Raw genomic sequence first — 25465 nt, forward strand, 5'->3', positions numbered from 1 at the left:
ATCGCATGCACTAGCATTGCATGCATGAAGCCCAAGAATTTCTTTTGGGCCTTGCACTTTTCTTGTACGTAAATTATCTCCCGAAATTTCTTGTGCGTTATGTATCATTATTGCGCATGGACGACTTCGCCTTCATATTCATAGGAGATTGTCTCGAAACATTGCAAATTCATATCATTTCAGTGTTTCACTAGCACCAATTACGGTCGAGATACCTAGCAGTTTCTAGGAACTTTCTGTTGGAATGATTTGAATTCTAGGATAAGATGCCTTTATTCCTTGCAATTGTTCAAAGAAATTAAAAGGAGTCACTCATCGACCCTAGACTGAAATAAAACTGCTTGCCTTTTTGTTGGTTACTGTCAATGCTGCTCATATTTCTATACCTTTTAGTTTCAGTTTGGCATCCTTCAATCCTTCGACAATATTGCAGGGTTGCGGAATATATTTAACAACGCAACGTGAATTAAATTCAAATAAATTGAAAAAAAATTGAAAAAGAAATGTCGCCAAGGATCCTACACACTCCCGAAGCTATCGCAAGAACGTCTGAAAGGCTAGCATCGCAGTCAAATGCAGTAGTCGTGAGTGCAATCTGTTCAGAGCAGCCTCCTTAGCGTCCTCTCATGCATATATAAACACACACACACATATATATATATATATATATATATATATATATATATATATATATATATATATATATATATATATATATATAAGAAGCCAACGAAATCCACCAAGGACAACACAGGGGCAATTACTTGTACTTACTAGAAGCCATTATAAACTAATGGAATCCAAAATGGGTGAAAAAGAAAACTTGCCGCACATGGGAAACGATCCCACGTCTTCGGATTACGCGTGCGATTGCTCTACCAATTGAGCTACTGTGGTTGCGTCTTCCCATTGACTTTCTGGGGTATTTATCTGTTACTACTAGAGCTAACAAAATTAATTAAACGAATTATTTGTTTTTTCTTCCATCTCCAATTCCATTATTTATCATTTCTTTTATTAAGTACAAGGGATTTCCCCGTGTTGCCTTTGGTGTCCTTGCTTATTGTCTTCTCATCGATATGATTATTGAAAATCGGGTCCCTCTGTTAACCCCGTTTCTTCTCGTTCATTACATAACGATGGTCTCGAATCCGGCAACATTGATGCCTTCAGGTAGCACGTGTGGGTTTATTGACCAGTTGCCTTCACCCAAAAAGACCACGTAATCGTGACACCTTCGGCAGAAAAGGATGCTCCACATCCGCCGCCAAGGTTTGTGAGTGGGGTAGCGGGCTGACACCCCCAAGGTTAGTTCTAGTAGTAACAAATAAATACACCAGAAAGTAGGCAGGAAGACGGCGCCGAGGTAGCTCAATTGGTAGAGCAATTGCACGCGTAATGCGATGACGTGGGCTTGTTCGCCACCTGCGGCAAGTTGTTTTTTTCATCCATTTTCAATTCCATTATTATATCATTTCCCTTAGTAAGTACAAGTAATTTCCCCTCTGTTGTCCTTGTTATGTTTGTTTGATGGCCTCTTATTGATATGGTGGATAAGAATTGGGCCCCTCGGTTAACCTCCTTTCTTCTCGTTTGTATACATACACACACACACACACACACACGCACACACACATATATATATAAACGAGAAGAAAGGGGGTTAACCGAGGGACCCGATATTTATTAGTCATATAATGAGAAGCCAACAAACACTGACACCAAGTACAACATAGGGGAAATTGCATGTGCTTAATAAATGAAATCAAGTAATGATAAATTAATGGAAATTAAAGTGGATGAAAAAACAACTTGCCGCAGGTGGGAACCGAACCCACAACCTTCGCATGTCGCGTGCGATGCTCTACCAATTGAGCTACCGCGGCGGCGTTTCCCCATCCACTTTCTTGGGTATTTATGTGTACTAGTAGAACCCTGGGAGTGTTAGCCAGCGCCCCCACTCACAGACCTTGGCGGCGGACGTGGAACGTCTTTTTTGCCGCAGGCGTCACGAGAACGTGATCTTTTCGGGTGAAGGCAACTGGTCAATAAACCCACATATGCTACCTGAAGGCATCAATGTTGCCGGATTCGAGACCCTCGTTATGTAATGAACGAGAAGAAAGGGGGTTAAATGAGGGTCCCGATTTTTACTAATCAAATCATAAGAAGCCAACAAACAAAGACATCAAGGACAGTGTAGGGGCAAATCACTTGTACACACTAGCTGAATTAAGGAAATTATAAATTAATATTGCACTGAAAGTGGATGAAAAAACAACTTGCTGTAGGTTTGGGATCAATGCCACGTCATCGCATTACGCGTCCGATTCTTTAACCAATCTAGGTATCGCGGCGCCGTTTCCCCTTCCACTTTCTTGGGTATTTCTGTTTTGCTACTGGAACTAACCTTGGGTTTGTTAGCCAGCGCCACCATTAACAAAACTGGGTGGTGGATTTGTGACATCCTTTCTGCCGCAGTTGACAATCTTCCCAGTTGTTTTTCAGCCTTTTTCAGTGCGAAGAGTTTATAATATATTTTATTCAATTTTAAGTACGATAAATTTCTCTATGTGGTCCTTGGTGGCTTTGTTTGTCGGCTTCTTATATATATATATATATATATATATATATATATATATATATATATATATATATATATATATATATATATATGTGTGTGTGTGTGTGTGTGTGTGTGTGTGTGTGTGTGTGTGTGTGTGTGTGTGTGTGAATTCACCCGACTCTCGTCTAATCCCTCAGGGTGCACAGGTGCTGCTCCATTTTCAATCATCGCAGGCATCGTCAGGTTTGCGAGTTTTATGTTCGTCCTTTAATACATGACTCAACATGATCAGTGATAAACTCGTGGCCATGCTCACTTATGAGAACACATTGCATGCCGTAGGGAGAATTCGACACGACCCGCTCAGCGTTTAAGGTTGGTGTGACATTGGCTACTGCTTCCTGTGTTCGCACTGCTCACATATATATATCCACAAAGTTCTTAGTTTTCGGTGCGCACGAGGCAAGAAAAGTTCTGCTTACGATTTACCGAAAGTCACGTTGTGTTATTTCTTTTGTTTCTTTAATTCCTTAAACACCCCACACGGGGATATTACATAAGGAATGGGATTAAAACAATAGATAAAACAATATTAGTCAAGGTGAGAGAATCCATGACACTTACTTCCGTGAATGCAGATGAACTGGCGATGTTAGCGATGTCGCAAGGCCGTTCTAGTCTACAACTACACAAGGGAAAAACGAGGACGAATAAGTGACAGTGCGCGTTTTGGGGCGAGCGATACTTAATGAATGACCAGTACGACGGGATGTTCGCGCTGGCGTTGAAATGTATGGTGCGATGGCGAGCAGTCTGTAAAAAAAAAAATTCTAAATTATTGATAAGCTGGCGATGCCTCCGCGATACGAAAGAATTGGTGAACTGGAATCTGCTTTTGAGGATGATGCGCTGATGCCGTAAGAATATGCTGAGTGAATGAACCTAGCAGCGCGATTCTGTACGGCTTTAAGGCCGTTAATGAGGTAAATTTCATGCGGGCACCAGATAGCAGAAGCGTATTCAAGTTTAAGTCTACTGAACGATTTGTATGCAAGTAGTTTTACGTGGGGCGGAGCTTGTCGTAAGTAGCGTTTCAAGAAGCCAAGCTTTTTGTTAGCAGATGGTATAATGTTATCCACCTGCAAACAGCAGTCAAGGTCGTGAGAAATATTGATGCCTATGTATTGGAAAGATTTAAATGGTTCAATAGACTTATTTTCTATTACATAAGAGAATACGAGAGGATTTTGCCAGCGGGTTACTGACATTACTTTGCACTTAAAAGAACTTAGTAGCATTTGCCAGTCATCACACCACTTTTGAATCTTGTTTAGGTCATCTTGAAGCAATACCTGGTAATTGATGTTAGTTATGGTGTGGTAGACAACACAATCGGCACCCGCCGTGGTTGCTCAGTGGCTATGGTGTTAGGCTGCTGAGCACGAAGTCGCGGGATTGAATCGCGGCCATGGCAGCCGCATTTCGATGGGGGCGAAATGCGAAAGCACCCGTGTACTTATATTTAGGTGCACGTTAAAGAACCCCAGGCGGTCGAAATTTCCGGAGTCCTCCACTGCGGCGTGCCTCATAATCAGAAAGTTGTTTTGGCACGTAAAACCTCACAATTTAATTTTAACAACACATTCGCCAGCAAATACGTGGATGTGACTAGAGACATTAAGTGGCAGATCATTATTATATGTTAAGAACAGCAGGGGTCCTAGCGCAGAGCCTTGTGGAAAGCGTGATGTTACAGGAAGCACTATTATTGATTTGCACAAACTGTGAGCGATTAGTAAGAAATCGTTTGATCCATCTTAGAACGTTAGAACTTTAGGGTGAATATTCAACTGTGAAAGGTTTAGAAGCAGGCGTTGACGAGCTACCTTGTCAAAGGCTTTTGCGAAATCGAGGAAAATTGCGTCAGTCTGTGTATTTGTATCGAGGTTTGAATGCAGATCTTGAGGAGGGGCAACTGGATTTCACAAGAAAATCCATTGCAGAAACCGTGCTGTGATGAATAAAAAAATGTTTGAGTCTAGACAGTCCATTAATTATGAGAAAATGACATCTTCCGTGATTTTGCAAGGGACGCTTGTTATGGAAACCGGACAGTAGCTTAGTGGTGAGTTCCTGCTACCTCATTTCTTGACCAGAACGACCTGGCCCACTTTCCATTAGATCGGTAGGTTACCTGTTGTTATTGATTCGGAAAACAGTAAAATGAAAAGGGAAGCAGAAATTATGTTAGTGTTTTTAGGAGTTTTGAAGTAATATTGTCAGGGTCTTCAGATGATAACATCTGGAGGTTTTCTCGTATGCTGCCGATACCGTTTAATGAAAAAATGATGGCAGGCATTTCTCACATGGCAGGAGCAGAAATGCTTTGAATGGGCGTATCGGATTCCATGGTGAAAACTGAAGAAAATGCTCTGTTAAAAATGTTAGCGCAGTCAGCGTCTGATAAAGGCTTGGCTTGCCTATGCTGACATCATGCTGCACCTTTTCTTATACTTTTTTTGAGGAGATGTATACGTTGGTGTCAGTGCACTAATTATTCACCCCTACCTTGAGTCATACCGATATACGCCACATCGCCTTGGTGATATCCTATAAACGATAGACAACTGTTCAGAACATGAATTGAGATTGCCCGCTGAGGAAAGGTGGTTTGTTCTCTTCACTGACGCGAGCACAGTTTGCCTGAATAAATGAGGGTTTACATTGTTAATTATTCCTAATAAATTACCGTAATTAACTTGTGGCGTCCACACGCCAGCAGAAGCATGATCAAAAGTAGCATGCTCTGTAACGCCACTTTCCATTGGTGTACGTGGCTCCTCGGCGTTACTTATATGTTGAAATGCTATTCCAATTTTTCTACTAGAAGTTCCTTTTCTGTAATGTACAACGTGCAGCTGTACCTCAGGTTGTTACAAGTAGAAACTCGGTGCCATAGCCACCCGTAATGGGCAGCGCTCGCTGTAGCTCATTCTCGGGGGCTATAGCGGTGCCGTGAGAACTTGCGCCCAGGACTAAAAGAGTGAATCACGTCGCCACTACCTTGCACTATGATTTGCGGTAGCCACAAATGCAACATCCTATTACAGAAACGTGTTATTTTCTAAAGTTGACGAAAAGTCATAATGTCGATGGTTCAAGAAAGTTGGACTCACTCCGGCAGAAGTCGCCCACCATTCTGCTTTCCAACTTTGAGAGATGGGCTAACAGCCATTTCGTCGTCGAGGAAGAGAGTAGCCTCAAACCAGCGAGCTGTGCCACTCTTTTCCCCACATTGGTATTTGTGGATTGCCGTTTCTGCCAGCGGCAGCTTGAAACGGTAGCTGTGTCACTGCGAATCAGTGCGATACTAACGTGTTCCGTCAGAGATTGCTGCGACGTTAGATGGCTCACGGTGAATGGGCTACCGTGGAGCTGTATTCGGCTGCAAAAATAGCCTTGGGAAGTGCATGTGAAGTGCAACTTCAGCCGCAGCAGCTCTATGGGCTCCGCCGCTGCGGCTAAGAGAAGCGTCCGCCCTTGACTGCAAGCGTAAACAGATATCATTTAATGCCTCGAGCTTCGTCGCGTGAACGTTCCGAAGATTTTGTTTCGAGTCAGCACACCACTGCGAGCTCGGCACCCAGGATGAAACAGATACAAAAAAAAGTGCCTGTCAATCAGCTAGCGTGAATTTGTTCGTGGAGGCACATTAATCTTATAACGCTAAAATATGGCCAAATATTATCGAGCTTTTGGCAACCAATGTTCTGCTGGAAGTTGACCGAGGGAGTATTATGGAAACAGTATACGTGCCCACTAAGAAAACGAAGACGTGTTCTTTTCGTTCTGCGCCCAAAGCCATGCTCACAGCGGGGCCGGCCACCCCTAGCTTGGATACTGCCGAGAAGCTGTCTGACCCATGCTGCGCATCGCGCTCTATTACTTTCTTCAGAAAATACAGTTGCTGTTTCAAAGAATAGTGGTTCGTTTTTCAGCTTCTCGAATTGGCGAGGTGCACTTGCACAGGCATCAGTAGAGACTCAAGAGGGGCATATTATTTCAACGCTTCGCATCCGTCTGATTGATCGGGGCATATTGGCGGCTTCTGTAGTGAGGTCGTTTTATCTACGTTAACGGCATTTTCGGTCGGTTAATTTGCAAGTTAATTTTTTTTAACCCTTGGTACTCGCGTGCCAGGTAAACAATTCTTACTAAGTCTTAGAACAAATATTTTAGGAGCACGAAAGCTAGCAAAACGCGTTTCCTCTGAGCTTCACTATAGTTACCTGGATAGGGATTTAGAGTGGTCCGTCACACCGCATGGCACACGGAGACACCTCTTGTTGTTACGGCCCGAGTGATAACTTAATAGAGTTCAAGGCTACAATAATAATAGGTTTCACGTATCCCACCTACCGAGAATGTTAAGACTTGGCTCACCTCCTATTTCAATTGAGGGCGCAGGTGTGGCAGCTCCTCAGGCCCATCGCCGTTTGATATTGCGGCTTCATCGAAGCTCAAAGCTTCGATGTTTGTACGGTGACCGCACTAACTTGAACCATTGAAAATGTCTTTGTTGGCAACTCAGTCGAGTCTTTCTATCCAAGGTGAGGATGGCGGCACGCAACTCAATGGGCACCCAATCGGCCATGATCTTCATCCCGCGTCTCCGAGCAGCATGCGCGAGGAGCTTGTCTTTGATCTGAGCCAGACGGCCAGTATGTGGCACATAAAATTTTACTCAAATGCGCGCTGCATCTCGTGCGTTGCCTTCCTTTACCCGATCTCTCAAAGTACACTGAAGGACGGACTCGCGAGTCCGTCCTTCACGTCGGTGATGAATGTGACCACGTAGGAATTGCCCTGAGCGAGCAGGGCAAACATTCTCCTGGGTGCCGAGTATTGGGTAAATTGCCCATTTCGACATGCGTCATACCGGCCCCCTTGACCTGTGCGCAAACGCACTCGTTCTCGGACCTGTATACGATATACACATTAACTGCGCTAGGCTCGTGTACGCCTCCCGCATCCTGTAGTTCAACATCAGTGTTGAAGGCGTCGACATCCTTAATTGAGTAAAGAGTCGCACAGCACCGGGCTCAACTACCAAGGCTTGGTATGCGCTGACAAACCGACTCTCGATGACGCTCACCTGTTCCGGTTGGAGGGCCCTGCTGCCATCCCCTATGTTCGTGAGGAATGGTGAGAACACGGGGTCCTTTCGACGCACAACCTTCCGCACCGAGAAGTAAGGAAAACGATGTCACTTCACCTCCTGGCTGAACACTCGCGTGCATGCCTAAAGACCTCGTTAGCATGAACAGGAGACAGTTGTCGCAGATTGCCGGACATTATGACGCCCAGACCGCCCAAGGGCTCGCGGTACCTGTACGTGATCTGTACGTCGTTCGTCTGTAGAGTCATCTCCCCTTAAGTAATGGCGCATACACCAGTAAACGACGGCCGCATGATGATAGTTTTTGCGCACACGTATCACGAAACGCTGCAGACTAGCCTAAGACAGCTTGTAAAAGTCCGTTACCGCGCTTTATCATTTGATGCTATAACTTAAGGCATGGTAAGTAGGTGCGTCAGGCAAGCATTATATAATGTAGCTAAAATACACTGAACGAAAAAATCACCGCCCCTTCCCGCCCTCGAAGATGGTCGAACAACGTAGCTGTGTCATTTACACCGAGTGTTACAACATGCAAGTCAAATTTCGCAAGTAGTCTATATAGCAAAGCTTTCCTTTCAGCGTTCCTTCACCTCATTTTCGCCTTTGCGTGTTTCGTGTGGTGAGCATGCTTTAGGAGCGCTTTTTAACACGATAGCCTTAAAGGCCCCCTGTAGCAGAAAATGCGGCAATGGCGTCCGGCGTCCACTAGAAAATATTTTCGAACCACTCACACCGAGACCCTACATGTTGCGAAATGAAGTTACTGAAATAATTGAATTTCTCAAGCTAAAAGACTTAGAGAAATCGTAATGCACGATATAACACAACCTAGAGGCATGATAGCATCGGATTATAAACTGAACATACGAGAAAACATAATTTTGTTACGCGAAAACTCAGACAAACCCCTTTACCAGCATTTCTGCCATGCATAGACCGGCGACAGTGTCCGCCATTGGCGCGCGCCGGCGCGCGAGTACTTTGGAGGCCGCAAAGCGGTACGCTTGGTTCCTTCCAACATCTCAAGATGCAGCACGCCTCCGCCCCATCGCAGCCCACGCAACAGGCCGCGTCTCCACAAGCAAGCCCGCCTTCGTGCATAGCATTCGCCGCTAGCGTTTCCCGGTAAAATTTACGGTTACATACGCTGCAGTGGCCAGGAAAGGTGAGAAGCAGTCAGCGATCTTTGAATGCTATCGCGTTCCACTCTTAAATGAGTCCTCCGAATTATTATTTGCGGTACTCCCAGCGTTTTTCTTTTTGCGTGTGAGGTTTCGGTCTGTGTTTGGCCGTGCTTTTCTTTTTTCGCGTGCAATCGTTCCGTCGTCTCTTCGCACGCCGTATATTAGGCGCAAGGCCCACCACTGGAGAAGCTGGCACTGCAACCGTTTGGCGATTGGTTGGATCGGTTTGACGATTGACGTCTTTGTGTTTCTTGATGAGGTTACACACATGTTCGGCTGTGACAGAGAGGACGATATTAGTGACGGTATGCGTACAGTGCGCCATTGTCGCTTGCGTTCGATGTATCGATGTTTGCTCGTTGACATGGTTAGCAGCATCCGCCCGGCTTTGCCGCTTCCGATTATTTAAAATTAATTTTCTTCAAAATTAAATCTTTACGTAACAAAAGGCAATGATTAGCTCATACGCCCTTAAGGAATAGCTCATACAGCTGTGAGGGAGTGAGTGAGCAAATAAATATTTATTGGGTCTAAAAAAATGCGATAAAACGTGCACCGCGGTAATCCCACGACGGGACTGACAAGTCTAGCCTCACGGCCCAATCGCGGCCAGACTGGACGGACAGGATTTGGTCTTCAAAGGCCGGACTTCGCAGGAGCGCGTCCCGCTCTTCCTTTAGGAACTTCGAGGCCCAACTACCTGAACTCCCAGAGCATGTGAGACAAAGTAGCATGCTCACCACAGGCCACGCAAGAACAATTCGGGTAAATCTCAGAATATATGCTGTTAAGGGACGCCGGATTTAGGTAGGAGTTAATTTGCAAGTGTGTGAACGTGACCGCTTGCGGCCGGCTTAGCTTGAAATGAGGTGGCGGGAAAATCCTTCTCTCTAAGTAAGAGAGAGAGAGAGAAATCACTTTCTTTGCACAGGTCAGAGAGTATGGGTGATCGGGATGAGACACAGTTCCCCCTTTCACCGTCTACCTCCCTCCTAAGCGTCGGCCGGAATAGTTGTCTTCCGGCGCCGGCCAGGGTTTGACCGATGAGTTGTTTTTGGGTTTGTTCTACCTGGCTATAAAGGGAGGATTCCCATGACTCTTTGTTCCCATGTAGGCCATTTAGCACTAGGCACGCCCAGAGCATGTGATTTAGCGTCCCTATGCCTTCGCAGTTTTTGCATTTGGAAGAGTGCACTTCAGGATGCCATTTGTGTACGATATACGGGTTTAGGAAGGTACCCGTCTGCAGTTTTCACCAGATAATTCCTTCTTTGTGAGATACTTATGGGGGGCGAGGCAGGGCTCCCCTGCCCATTCTATAGTGTTCTCCCATCTCTCTATATGTGGTTAAGTCTCGCTTTTGGAAAGGGAGTAGTCTGCCTGCGCTGGGGCCCAGTGTGCGAGTCCTCGGGTCACCTCGTTAGCGATCTCGTTTCCTGTGAGTCCACTATAGGCGGGCGCTCATATTATTCTAATTAGGTCGCTGGGCACCTTCTCCTTGCCTGCTTGCAGAATTTTGCCGGCCTCTTTGGACACCTTACCGTTGTTTTAGGCTTTGATTTCACTTTTAGAGCCGGTGATAGTTATTGTAGTTGATGGGCTCGTGATTTCCAGGGCAATCGGTGCCATCTCTGCCTTCTCTAGTGAAGAGTGTCTCATGTTACAGCTCGAGATTAGCTCGCCTTTGTCGCTTACTACTACTGCAGTATAGTGCCCTTCTGGGTACTCTGCCGCATCGGCGTACACTACCACTTGTGTTTAAAGGAGGGAGCTTTGGAGTCTTTGGACTCTGCTTCTCCAGCGTTCGTCTTTGTGCATGTTTCTTGGGATAGGGGTATTCTTAACATGTTGGCAATTTCTTTGGGAATGGCGGTTATCCCCTATCGCGATTCTAGACTCTGGTAGCCCAGTTTCCTAACGATGGATCTGCCCGTTTCACTGCCAGTTAGTTTGACATTGTGTCGTGAGTTTCGCCTCGCACATTTCCTCTAGGGTGTTTGACACTCCTAGGTTGAGGATCGTCTCGGTTGATGTGCACGGTGAAAAACCTAGGATGGTTATGACACCTTTTCTGATGAGGCTGTCTACTTTGGCTTTCTCTGCTTTAGTTGTCTTTAAGTACGGTATAGCGTAGGTGATTCGGCTAATGATGAAAGGGTGGACAAACCTAAGTAGGTTTGCCTCCTTCATCTCCGCGTTTTTGCTTGCTATCCTCTTCAGAAGCCTGCACGTTTGGTTGGTCATAGCATCTAGTCTGTTTATCGTTTAGGTGTTTCTCCCATTCCGTTGTATCCACATACCCAGTACCCTGATTATGTACACCCTTGGGACCGGGGTGTTCTTGACCAGGAACTGAATATTGACCTGCTGCTTGATCATGATTAGCATCTCCGCTTTTTCCGGCGAGCATTTTAGCCCTATGGGTCTCGGATAGCTTTCCGTTTCCCAGATTGCCCTTTGTAGGGTATCTTATATTTGACCATCGCTCCAGCCTCTGTCGATCCAAAGGGTGGGGTCGTCAGCGTAGAAATTTTGGCAGAGGCCCTCTAGCTTTCTGAGTATTTCTGGCAGCCCAATCATTGCAATGTTAAAAATGGTAGGGGATAGCACCGATCCCTGTGGTGTTCCCTTGTTGCCTAGCCTAATGTTTTCTCTTGTTGTGCCCCCGATTTCTATGTTCACCGTTCAGTCCGTGAGGAAGCTTTTGATATATTTTTATAGCTTGCTTCCTGAATTTAGGTGATTGAGTTGTGATCGCTTGGTGTTTGACGTTGTCAAACGCTTTGCTGACGTCGAGTCCCACTATGACTCTCGAGTCGCTAGCCTTCCTTTCCAATACATGTGGTTCGAGTTGTAGCATGACTTCGTTTGTGGATAGTTGTCTGAATCCAACCATGCTGTCTGGGTAGAGTCCCTTACTTTCAAGTATCCGTTGAGCCTGTTCTGTATGACGTGCTCCATGAGCTTGCCTGCACAGGAGGTTAACGGTATTGGCCTAAGGTTCTCTAGTTTGAGTTCTTTCCCAGGTTTGGGGATGAGGACTAGATTTGCTTTCTTCCGCTCCCCGGGTATCTCCCCCCGCTCCCAACACTTTTGCGTGAATGCCGTCTATTGCGGGAGGGAGTTGTCATCGGGGTTTCTAAGCATCTTTCTGACTCCATCTGGGCCAGCCGCAGTTTTCCTTCTAAGCTTGTTTAGGGCAGCTTTGACCTCTCTTATGGTCATTGGTTGGTGTGCATTCACCCAATAAAAACGTTTATTCCCTCTCTGGTCAAGCTTCTTGTTGTTTTCGCCGCTATAGTCGGGGAATGTTTCGGTGTTTGTTTCCCATATGTACCTATTTTTGATCTAGTTGATCATATCCTCCTCAGACCCCTGGAAATTGTATGTTCTTCTTAGCATTTTTCCCCTGGTCACAGCTTTGGTGTTGTCTGTGTCCAGGAAGTGCCTCAATAGTTTCCAGGTGGTGACGGAGCTTAATTGCTCGTCTAGTCCATCGCAGATGTTGTTCCAGTGTTGTCTGTTTAGTGTTTGGGCATGGCTCTCAATATCCTCGCTGAGAGCTGCTATTCTGCTTCTCAGGTTACGGTTGCCCCTTTCTTGGGCGAGCTTGGTTCTGCCTCTTTTTTTGCCACAGTCGTGTCTCATATGGCTATCAATTCGGTCTGGTTACTCATCTAATTCTATTTCCTCCTCAGCCTCTATGCATGCCTGCTTGATGCTATTCGTCCATTCAGCTGTGTCGCTGGTCTCCCCGCAATCCCTTCCATTGTCGCTGAAGGATTGCCAATTGAAGGATCTGAGTGTTTTTCTCTCACGTTTGATTTTGACCCCGGTTTGGACAACGATCTCTATGATTCTGTGATCACTGCCTAGGTTCTCCCTCGTGTTGTGCCATGTAGCCTCAACGTCCGCTCCGATCATGGCCAGGTCGGGGTTGGTGTCGTATGACTCGCTGTTTCCCCGCCTGGTCGGTGCGATTGGTTCGCTGAGGAGTGTTAAGTTGCACTGTATCATGACGTCCCATAATTCTCTCCTCTTTATCTAGGAATGGTTCATTTCTTTATCTGGGAGTGGCTAATTAAAATGCCCTAATATTACGAGACACCGCTGCCCTTGAGCCAGTGGTTGCGCTTGGGCAAATAGCTGCCTGAAGCCACCGCCTTTCCTTAGCTTAGGTGAGCTGTAGGTGTTCAGCACTAGCAGGCTGCGTTATTTCCTCCTCTGCGGTATAATCTCCGTTAACACTTAGTCAATCTGCGTGCATCCTACCTCATGCTGCGTGAAGGTGATATTTCTCTTCAACAGGGTAGCAGTCTGACTGTTTGGACGTCGGACTGGGTACGCTTTGTGTCCGCTCAGTTTAGAGTTTTTCCACACTCTTGCAGCGCGATGATGTCGGCGCCATCCCGTCTCGCAAGGTAGGCTTAGAGAACGTTTGTTTTTTGTGTGAAGCCCCTACAGTTCCAACACCATATTGTGTTTACCCTAGTGTTGAGTCTGGCCATGTTTCAATTGCAGAAGGATTTGCTTTCGCTGTTCTGCCAGTTGGTCTATTCTAGTTCCCATTGGGGTGACCAGTTGGCTGAGCTGGGCTGAGAGTTGGTCTACACTCTCCGCGTTACGCTGGGTAGCAATGGCCACCTGTTCTGCGACCTCTTTGAGTTGCTGCATGTCTACTTCAAGTTTGTCTACCCTGCCATCGGCCTTACCAAGGCCCGTATCGGTCTTTTTGGTGGTCCAGCCGCCTTTGGCTCAGTTTCAGACGACTTATTGTCCATGGCCGCCTGATCCGCTTCCGGTTGTCTGAGTTATGCTATGAGCTCATTGTTCTCCCTGTGTAGCTCGATAACGTGACTACGGAGCTCCAACATCTGAGCTTGTTTTGCTCCTGGTAAAGCTTCCATTGCTCCTGTTGCTGTTTCATCATTTCGTGTTGTTGTTTCATTTGCCCTTTGAGATCCCTCACTATGTCTGAGTTATGGGAATTCCCCGCTTCCCAGCCTACCTTTTCGGTGGTTGGTTCCCCTTGCTTCTTCGGCGGGGTGGTCGTGGCCTGCCGCGGTAGCCTCGGGAAGGATATGGACCGGAGTCGCTCCTTACTCGTGGCCCGCGTCTTGCTCCCGTCCCACTTGCTGCGATGTTCTGATAGTTTCTTCTCTTCCTCCTGTTGCTGGAGTTTCTCCCATTGTCGTTTCTTAACCATGCATAGGGTTCTGAAGATCACCTTGAAGGGTCTGTGGCTGGTGGGGTGCGGCTGGCCACGCAGCTTGCAGTTGGGGTTGCAGTCATTTCACACGGTTGGGTTGGGAATGCCGCAGCCCCGGCACTTTTCCTCGTATACGTCAGATTGGTGTCCCAGATCTCCGCTCTTATAGCATACATCATGCTTTTTCTTGTGCAAGTAGCAGTTCAGGATGGCACCTAGGCATTTGATATTCCTCGGTATCTCCTTGATGGTCTTGCTCTTTCCTAGTCGTCTGGTTTCCAGTACCTTGGGTTTCTCCTCATGTTCTGCTCTCTGCTCTTCTTATTTTGCAGTGAAGTGTTGAGTCCTATTTCGTGGATGACTCCTCTAGAGAAGTCGTCGGGTACTCCCAGGTGAACGGTCATCCAGTGCACTTTGCCTTCAATGTCCAGGTTTGTGAGGCGTAGGAGTATGTCTCTTGCCTCCGTGCTGGAGGTGAAGAAGACGAAAATTTCTTGCCTCTCGTTCTCGACGAGCTGGCACACCTTGTTCCTTTCAATCTTCACAGTTACATGTATGGCTTCAGTCAGGGTCGGTCCATCGTACTGTTTGACTACCTGCCGCCCTTGGGGCGGGAAATGATTCTGCAGCTATTCTTGGGAAGCTTGACTTGGTTCCAGGTGATTGATTTCTCCGCTTCCTCTTTGCCGTAGCGCTTCGGTGATGGTGGCAGGGCGTCTATCACTTTCACCTCTTCTGAGGCGAGCTTGGTTTCCGTGCCCATTTCTCCTCGTGGTTGCATTTGCTGAGTAGTGTGGTCCAATCCGTGGCGTCGAGCTTGGCCTTTTCGGTGCTGCGACCTTGCACGATGCTATTCATACCGTGCATATATTGCGCTGCGTCCGTCCACGTCCTGTCCTTCCTTAATATCGTGTTTGTAAAACTTAGCACAATGTTACCATGAACCATGAGCTATTCATACCGCCTGTTGGCTGCCGCACGGCTGACGCGGCGGCACCGGGGGCCTGGTTAGGCCTAGTGACCGGCGTTAGGGTTAGCGTGTCGGCACCACGGCCGGCAGACTTTTGACTCTCAAATGGCGAAAAATCCACTTACGGACAAAACGCTGGTGTCCGCACAGTCCCCTCAACATCCGTTTGACAATTATAACCAGCTCTGGCCGATGCGATATTTGCCGCTGGAAATCACTGCCGGAAGACAGAGTCGACGTGACACACGTCCACTCGCCATGGCTCCCTAGCGGTCACTCTCTCTAAGTAAAAGAGTTTAGTAATTTCATCGTGCGTGATAGGAGCGTCTGTGGGTCCGGAGATAGAGTCACGCAATCCGAAGGCAGCGCGGTCGGTAGCCATGCACAGCCTCGTGGGCCGAATCGCTGAGGGTTAGAGGAACCCCCTCAATCGCCTCGATGTCGGCAGTGAACCAAAGGATGGGGTGCATGGTACTGTCGCCTTGTTTGGCGCCTTTCAGAATTTGAACTAGCTGCCCGGCTACTCGGCCTTCCTGGAATGCCCTGACGGCCGCTTTCGAATCGCCGTACACCCTGTCTCTACGACCGTCTTGCATGGCGAGTGCAATGGCCACTTGCTCGGCCACCTCAGGGACAGTCGCCCGGACCGAGGCACAGTAGATGACTTTTCCCAGCGTGTGCATGATCTAAACCGCACAAGCCTTGCCGTTTCGGTACGCGGCGGCGTCCACGATGGTTGCGTCGATCTTGTCCTTGTATATTTGCTTGAGCATAGTTCATGCTCTTGCCTTGAGACGACCTGCGTTGTGAACCGGATGAGCGTTGTGGGACAAAGGGGCGACGACGATCTTCTCCTCTATTTCTTTGGGAATTTGGGTGTTGTCAGCCAAGTTCTTGGCGGGGGCGAGCCCAATCTCCTCGAGGATACGCCTGCCGGCTGGCGTGCAGGACAACCGAGCGTGTTCCTGCACCTCGGTTATGGCCTTCATGGTGCTGTGCACTCTGAGCCGGAGGGATTCCTCGGTACGCGTCCTGACAAGCAGCCCGAGGGCTCTCTTGACGAATCTTCGAATGAGTGCATCGAGCTTGTCCCGCTCGGCTCAGCCAGTTGTGCATGGCCACCGTGTAGGTAAAGGAACACAGCACGAAGGCGTTGATGAGCCGAAGAAGTTTGTCCTCCTTGAGGCCGCGATGTCTGTTCGTGACCCTTCGCCTGAGGCGAAAAGCATTGTCGCACTTCGCAATGATGTTGCTGAATGCAATGTCGTTGCCGCCACCCGATTCAATGAACATACCCCGCGCTCTGATGGTGTCGACCCAGGGTATCGGGTCACTGCTCAGATTGAACAGGTGAATGTCACTTTCGGATGCCGATTGCCAGCCCTTGGGTGTGCCCCGTCTTTTTGGAAAGCAGATGCTTGCATTTCGTCTGGGCACACCTGAGTTCGGTGGGTAGCAGGTTGAGCTCCGTGACATCTACGGCCTCTTGCAATGCACTTTCCACTTGCACTTGACTACCGCCAGTGCACGAGATCGTGATGTCGTCGGCGTAGATGGTGTGTTTGATACTTGCAAGTTAGGCCAGCTTCCTCGGGAGGTCGACCATGCAGATTTTGAAGAGAGTGGGTGAAATAACCGAACCTTGCGGCGAGCCCCGTGTGCTCAAGAGCACCTCGCCGGAGACAAAGTTGAAGATCCACAGCTTCTCTTTCCTCCTCGTCAGGAAAGAATGGACGTAGTTATGCAGTCTGGGGCCCAGCTCGAGGTCCGCGATTGAGGCCAAGATGCATTCGTGTGGAGAACGTTGTCAAATGCCTTCTCTAGGTCAGGGCCCTGGTGTCCCAGCTACTGCCGTCGATGATTTGATGTTTGATCGTTGTCATGGCGTCCTGCAACGAGAGGCCGGCACGGAAGGCAATCATGTTGGAAGTATAGACGTTGTTGCCATAAAGATATCTTCTTAGTCTATTGAGGACGACGTGCTCTGCCACCTTGCCGACGCAGGACGTGAGAGAGATGGTTCGGAGATTCTCCACGTCCACAGCCTTGCCGAATTTGGGAATCAGGACGGTGGTGGCGGTCTTCCATACAGCCGTGAATGCGGTTCGGTTTTTCCATTACGACGCCAGAAGAAAATGGAAATTCTCCGCTGGAATGATGAGTGGAACGGAGCCAGCTGTGTAAGAAGACGACACCGTCTATGAACGCGGGAGCCATGGCACCAACGCGTTCGCACGGTAGCACCGAATGCCGCCAATGAGCCACCTAACGAAGAAGACAACGACGCTCGAGCCATTGCTGACAATGATAGGTTTAGCGAAGTCTGACAACGTCAGCACATGATCCTCATGAACAGCTTCACTGGTCAAGACGTTTGCGCTGCGTTATGCCAACCACTAGGCTTTGGCTATAGTCTTTGGAGCACACACTGGCATGTTCGGTTATGTAAACCGCGTCGCGCTCACATCTTATGTATTTCAAAAACGTATAATAAGGAAGCCGTATGCGTCAGTATGAGAAGTTACGTGCGCGCTTATGAGCAAAATTTAATTATATCTGGAGAGATTAGCTGAGTGATACGCCTAGCATGCTGCTGCAAGCTTATTACATCACAGCAGATAACTGAAGCACAGACAAACACAGAACAATCACGCAGATTAAATCGTTCACAAAACTAGTAAATGCACGCCACACCTAGCGCATTGAAATGGACCACGGAAACCGGTACTTAAGAGCCCCGCTATTTAGCGAAATGCATTCAGTATCTTTCACTTTGTGGACAGCAGTGCACATTCTGTCCGGCATCATTCAAGAAGAAATAACTGCACCTAATATTTTGAATCGAAGTAATGCATTTCCCACGAGAAACAAGACCATATATTTAAGTTCGCTAAGGTACCGTTCGCTATAGTAGGCGAGCCAGGAAAGCGATATATCAGATTTATTAAGAGTCAATCTCAATCAATCGCAAGTGACCAAGCAAAGAGCGCACAGATCAGAGAAGAGCTTGAAATATACACCTGTATGGACGCCACCGGACGAATAATATGTGGAAAGTAGGGATAACAAAAGGACAATGAAGGAACGTTGGAGAACTCAAACGCCAGGGTTCAAAATCATTTGATTGCTTAAATATTTAGCGACAAGACACCTGGAAACACACGTGCTGAAAAGAATGCCAGCCACTAAACCTGTTTTATTTCAGGCAAGTTCCGGCGGCACCCATTCGCTACAGATACGCGTTGTCTCGGGTGCTGGTGCTCGTGCTGCCTCTACTCATCGTGGGGCTGGTGGCCGCTGCCGTGGTGGCCGCCACCAGCAGCAGCAGACGCCAAGAATACCATGGCACACGCCTCGACAATGATGAGAAAGGCTAGTGCATCGCTTTTGTCATTGTACGAGTTGTTGGCCATTTTCGAATCGAAGGGAGCTTTTAGTTCGACTAGGCGGACATTTTAACCTTCTCAGCATGCAGTCATGTGGGACTGCCGTAGTATTTCATTAATTTATTTATTGCATACTGCAAGCCCTTAATGGGCCCACGCAGGGTAGGCAAAGAGAAAAACAAGAACAACTATGCGGCAGGATAGACACTACAAGGGAGACGTGCGTTATATTTCAAGAATGCTACTCAATGAGAATATTTAGTAAATTTTAATGCTGTGTTCCAATCAGATGTTGTTCTATGAAAAAAAAATGTTCTTAAGTGTATGAGTTCTTGCGAGGTGCAGTGTTAGGAAATGCGGCTTGACATGTCGTATCCGTCTACTTGCTAGAGGTGACAGGTACACGTTACGGTCTACAGCAAGGCTTTTAAACAGTAGGGTGGATGTGAATTCAATTCGTTCAGATTTTCCGCGTAAGTAGAGGGGCTCGATAGCGTTATGTTTTTATTCGCTGGGGAGTCTAATCATTCCGAGAGTACTTTGAATAAATTATTCTGACAGCTTTTTCTGTATTTGTTCAAATTTTTTAACACTGTCGTCAGTGTACGGGTCCCAAAGAACACGTGCGTATTCAAGTGCCGGTCTGATGATAGTAGTGTAACTGATTATTGCGTGAAGGGGCGTTGCGCAGCTTATGTATTAGTAAGCATAGTTTTGGAAAGGTCGATGTGCATGCCCCCAAGTTAAGTTATTAGTGATAGTAGCTCCAAGTATTTGTGGCTTGAAAATTCTTGTAAAAGGAACGAACTTATGTAGCAAGTGTTAAAATATGGTAGGTTTTTCCGCGTGAAACTAAGGACAGCTTTTTTGGGGGGTTTATGACCATTCTCCATGTTATGCACCAGGTGAGTACATCGTTAAAGCAAATCCAAATGTCAACTTGAACGTCAGTACTACAGCTCTCGTGGTAGAAAACACAGTCTTCAGGAACTAAACGTATGTAGGAATGACAGTCCACAGCTGCAACATCGTTAATGTAACACAAGAACAGTAAGGTACTCAGGACACTCCCCTGAGTACCCCAGGCGTGGCTGGAAGACAGTCCACGTGTTGCCTATCCATTTCCATAATTTTTTTTTGTTTTTGTTAAGTATCCAGCTATGGATAATATTAACGTTTCCGAGAAGCCAAAATTTCTTACTCTATATATTAGGCGGTCGTTAGGTAAAAGGGAGTATACGTTGCTACAATCTAAAAATAAATATCATACGTATCTGGTCACTGTTATCAAGAAAGGATGCTAGTGCGGGGAAAATTTTGATTAACTGAATGACCGTTGAACGACCTTTTCTGAACCTGTGCTGGCATCTTTTCACGGAGAGATGGTCGTTCAGGAATTCGTAATTATTTTGATACTACGTACACATGCTTCAATAGTTTACAAAATGATGGTAACAATGAAATCGGGTGCTAATTACTAAGAAATAGTAGGTCCCCTTTATGCCAGCAGGAGATACTCGGAGTCTCCTCAAATGATAGGGAAGTTTGCCAGTCGACAGTGAGGCATGCAAAATTTTTTTATAAGAAATTTAGCGATTGAGCCAGCGTAACGCCGCAAGAACACGTTTAGGGTGTTGTCCAGACCACAAGGTTTTTTTTACTTTCGAAGTTTAGTAGGAGGAAAAGTACCCCTGCGTACGAGGTAAGGTTACTGGTGGCAGGGTGCATGGTTCTTCAATGGACGCACAGGCAATGCGACCTACAAATACGCTATGAAAATAAATAATAAAAAGCACAGCAATCTCTTTCGTATTTGTTACCTGCGACCTGCGAAAGAGGTTTCTTGGTGTCTTTAATGTGGTTCCAGAGTTTCTTTGGATCGTTTTTCATCAAGAAAGGCAGCATATTTTGGAAGTAGTATTTTTAGTTGGGCAGCGCACGTGGGAACCGCTCCTGTAATTCGCTAATACTAATCGAACGTGCATGAACTTCTTTTTATTCGCTTCATTTTGCGTTTGAGCTGTATGATGCTGCGCGACATCGATGGCGTTTGCGTGCGAAATATTTTCCTCTCATCCGGTACGAAATCTTCAACGCAGTGCTTACATATTTTTGGACCTGTTCCAAAGAACGCAGACGCCAGTGTCATTAAACTCAATCTGGCACCTTTCTCAGTGTTCTATTACGCTGTCGTCTTTGTCGCGCGAATAGTCACTGGAGGAACAAAACGGGGATTTTGGGGTTGAATACAGCGACAGCGCTGGAAACGAGGCATTAACAAGGTAGCGTTCCGATAGCGCTCGTTCTTGGGTGACGAGAGGGCAGGACAATATTCAGGGATGAAATATTAGGTACAAAACGCGGAAGCAAGGTCCTTGTCCATGCGTTGGTTCTTGCAGAAGTTGAATTAGAGCGTGGGTGGGCAAGCATATTATCAAAAATAATACTATCATCCTTGCTGTATTCGGCCAAACCTCCAGACTATCCCACGTGAAAGTTGCCAGGTTAAAGTTGTGTACAATTATATGATTGTCAATTGGCAGTCATGTGTGCTGCAAGTTTCTTATGGAAGTTAGGTGAGTCGTCGGGAGTCCTGTACACAGGATACGAAATAAAAGTCTAGCCCATCAGAACAGCTTCATGCGTAAGCAGTCAAGCTCCGTAATAGCGTCCCGCAAAATACTGTCAATGTTTAAGTGCCTAAGTATTTCTACGCCTACTCATCGAAGAAACCCGCCCATCTGTCACGTAAGATGAATCGCTGTAACGCAAATAATGTATAACACAAAATGAGTTCGAAAGAAAAATATTGGCAGGGGTGAGTTCCAAACCAACGACCCTACGCTCGAAAGCTCAGTGTGTTTCTCAGTGGACTAAATACACGCGCTTGCAGAAGGTGATTATACTCAACAATATGAATGAGAAACAAACCTCAAAGGAGAACAGTTTCTATGAAGACTTCGTTGAAAGATTTGGTAATGGTGGAATAAAAGTCATTTCTAGGACCGCAAGCTGAGCCAACTTGGAGCATTATAGGCATTAAGAAAATTCCAATCTTGCGAAAATTTAATGAAAAGACACCACATCTCCAATGCGTTTTTGTGGTGCGTCTTCCGTTGGGGGAGTTCCTTCACCAATCGAAAGGCCACCGATGTTTCAGGGTTCATGCGCTTCGTGCCACGCAGCACAGACAGTTAAGCAGTCAATGAGTTGATAAGGAATATAAGGAGTGGTGAGGGGCTATAGGGGTCTCATCATGGGTGATAAAGGTTCGGCACAGATCGATGAGGTCCTCGAGAGCGATAAGCGCTTATGATTGTCAGATAAATCCTGATAAGGTTAATAAGCACCGCCTAGGTTTGAGAAGGACCGGATCAAGTCTGTTAAGGTTGATACTGACCAATAGAAGTTGATAAGTGCCGGTTAATGTACGATAAGGCTGATATCGACTGATAACGGTTGATAAGGGTTTATACTGGTCGAATCCAGTTTCATAACATTGATAATAGCACCGGGCTGCGTAAAGATGAGCAAGTGGGGGAAATGCTTACGCATACTTTGACAACACGCAGAGGAGTTAGGCGCTAATTCTTTACTTACGAGGATGGCTACACCACCTCCTCTAATACATCTGTTCTTTCGAAACACTTGTAAGAGCTGCGAAGTAATGGTATGACACACATGAAGCTGACCTAACCAGCTGGAACGTCTGCAAAGAAAAAATGCGAAGCCTGTTTGGCAGACCTGTCGGTCGTCAGCTGGCAGCAAAAAAAAAAGAACTTGTTTGCCGCGTTCAGACGTCCACAGAATCCTATGTCCTGTACATACAGGATGCGATGGCCCTCTGCCAGCTGACTGGCGCACAAAGGATGATAAACCCATCTGTTTTAATTGTTCCGCTGTTGGACACATCGCCCGTCGTTGCCTCAACCACTGGTCTTCGCCTCCTCGGTGGACGTCTCCGAGTCACTACCGCCGAGTACCATACAATCGTCGTATTTTCTCCCCCTATACGCCAACAAGGAACATAAACGCCGACAGTGCTCCATCAAGATCCAGCCGCTTCCCACCTCCGCAAGGTCGTAGGTCCCGTTCATCTCTCGCTCACCGCTGTTCTTCCCCTTCTGCAACCGGTCGCTTCGGTTCGGGAAACTAGGCCGTGCAGCTCCCGGAGGTGAAGCTGCAACTCCGCCCGGCCCACAAATCCTCTGTTGACCCTGCCTACATGTGGAAACCTACTGGACATTGGGGTTGATGCCGTTCCTGTTAGATCTCTCGTTGATACAGGAGCGAAGCTTTCGGTTATGAGCACTGCTCTCCGCCGAAGACTCAAAAGGTTCAGACACCCGCCATACCATGCACTGTGTGAGTCGCCGACGGGAGTACTTATCCTGCCCTTGGAATGTGCACAGCACGTGCGACTATTGGGGGCCATTATGCCATTCTTCTATTTATCGTCCTTGAACAGTGTCCGCATGACCTAATGCTCGGCCTCACCTTCCTTTCGAAACACTGCCCAAATTGACTGCTCCGCAAGTGTTGCACAGTTGGATCTGCCGCTTCCTGCCGACGGAACAACTTCTGCTTAACACCGCTTATGTTCTGCTGATTTTGCAAGGCTGTCTCCACAGGCGGCTACAAATGTCCTCCTGACACCCTGTCCTCCCGTACCTGATGGCGACTAGGTCGTCGCCAACAGATATGGTACGGTACGGTCCATCAGGTACGTCGTTTTCTCGCCCAATGTTGCCCTACTGAGCACCTTGATCCGGATCCACGAAAACTGCGCGCGCGTGCCCATCCTCAATTTCGGATTTTCGTCGCATGTGCTGCCACACGGTATCGCCATAGCGCATATGACTCCTCTGGAAGCACTTGAGATTTCTTCTTTGATCTCTTAATCCTTCCTCAGTACCAAGAGATTTTTGTCACCCACTACTTCGTACTAAGCGCCTGCGGACGATCTTTCTAAAATGATCGCCCCTGAGCTTCCTTCCGAGCAAATAACAACTCTTCGTCACATCCTGTCATCTTATCGGGACATCTTTGATTTGGACGATCGTGCACGTGGCCAGACATCTGTTGTCACGCATCGCATCAACACCGGTGACGCCAGCCCCATTCATAGGTGGCCATATCGTGTCTCCGCAACAGAAAGGGCCATCATACAGATAGAGGTAGACAGGATGATGGACAAGGTCATCATTAAACCTTCCAGTAGCCCGTGGGCATCACCGGTTGTCTCAGTAAAGAAAAAAGACAACTCGTGGCGCTTCTCGGTAGACTACCGTCACTTCAACAGGATAACAAAGAAGGATGTTTATCCCCTGCCTCGCATTGATGACGCTCTTGACTGCCTTCACGGATCCCAACAATTTTCATCAGTTGACCTCCGCTCTGGCTATTGGCAAATTAGCGTCGATTACATGGACCGCGAGAAAACCGCCTTCGTCACACCGGACGGTCTGTATTAACGTAAAGTCATGCCCTTTGGATAGTGCAGTGCTCCAGCTAGATTCGACCACATGGCGGACTCTCTTTTTCGCGACTTGAAGTGGTCTACATACTTCTGTTACCTCGACAATATGGTTGTGTTTTCGCGAATATTGAGAACCACCTGCAGCGCCTCACAACCAAACTCTACGTGTTTCGCAGGGCTGGCCGTCAGCTAAATTCCTCCAAGTGCCATCTCGGTCTGTGTGAAATTAACATGATCGGCCATGTCGTAAACGCCGCCGAAATGCAACCTGATCTACAGAAAGTTCAAACCGTGCGAAATTTTCATGTACCTTGCTCAACAAACGATGTCCGTAGTTTTATGGGCTTATGCTTTTATTTCCGGTGTTTTGTGAAAAATTTTGCCAGCATCGCTCACCCTCTCACTGACCCTTCGCTCTCCTTCGCCCCTTTCCAATTTGCATCAAAGGAAACAAATGGATTGCTGTAGCAACCGATTATGCCATGAGATGTGCCATCGCACGAGCGCTGCCAACCAGCTGCGCTACAGATGTCGCCGACTTCTTACTATACGACGTCATCCTGCACCATGGCGCCCCTCGCCAGTTGCTGATGGATCGCGGCCGCTACTTTCTATCGAAGGTCATCGATGATCTGCTCCGCTCCTGTTCTACAGAACACCAGATTGCTACCGCGTACCACCCTCAAACGAACAGCCCCACTGAGTGACTCAACCACACACTAACTGAAATGCTGGCCATGTACGTTTCCGATAATCACCGCGACTCGGACGTCAATTTACCATACATAACTTTCGCGTGCAACTCGTCCCGTCACGAGACTGCCGGATTTTCGCCATTTTTCCTTTTGAAAAACCACTTTGGACCCCACCTTGCCCTTCGACACGTTGTTACCTTCCGCAGTACAATCCCTGAGCACTGGTTACGCTCGCGATACTGTTGGCTTAGCCGCCCAGGCCCGAAATATCGCCCGGCATCGCCTCACAGTCTCACAAGCTTCTCAAAAGCGACGCTAAGACTTTCAGCACTGCGACCACCATTTTTCACCTCGTTCCCTTGTCCTTCTCTGGACGCCTTCACGTCGCGTCGGCTTGTCGGAAAAACTAGTTTCCCGTTATTATGGTAACTACCAGATCTTACGCCAACTGTGCGACGTGACATACGAGATCGCCCCAGTCGGTCAGCCTTCAGTGCCTCCCAACGTCACCAGCGATGTTCACGTCGCCAGGCTCAAGCCCTATGTCCCCCATTAAGTGAGGCTCTATAACTTTCCCCGGGACGGAGCTACCGCGCCAGGAGGGTGATGTTACGGTGAAGGAAAGGAAGAAGTTGGATTGGACTAGAGGACGACAAAGTCTGGCAGTTGCAGGAACGCCATATACACCAGTTGTAAATATACAGTATTTTACACTCGTGGACCTGCTTCTTTCCTGCAAAAATGTATAAGAATACAACAGTGCTGTAATTACCTGCGCCGAGGGAAAACAGGGT

General features: G+C 47.3%; 1 protein-coding gene across 10 annotated transcripts in view; it reads left to right on the top strand.

Moving 5' to 3' along the window:
• Positions 1-25465, top strand: part of LOC135913367 (uncharacterized) — a 258595-nt gene that overhangs the window by 57009 nt on the left and 176121 nt on the right. For all 10 annotated transcript variants that reach the window (XM_070538527.1, XM_070538506.1, XM_070538516.1 and 7 more), the window contains exon 3: positions 18317-18483. In XM_070538527.1, the coding sequence (XP_070394628.1) occupies positions 18317-18483 (167 nt within the window). The remainder of the gene's footprint in view (positions 1-18316; positions 18484-25465) is intronic.

This window comes from Dermacentor albipictus, chromosome 1 (genome assembly GCF_038994185.2).
Source record: "Dermacentor albipictus isolate Rhodes 1998 colony chromosome 1, USDA_Dalb.pri_finalv2, whole genome shotgun sequence".
NCBI lineage: Eukaryota > Metazoa > Arthropoda > Arachnida > Ixodida > Ixodidae > Dermacentor > Dermacentor albipictus.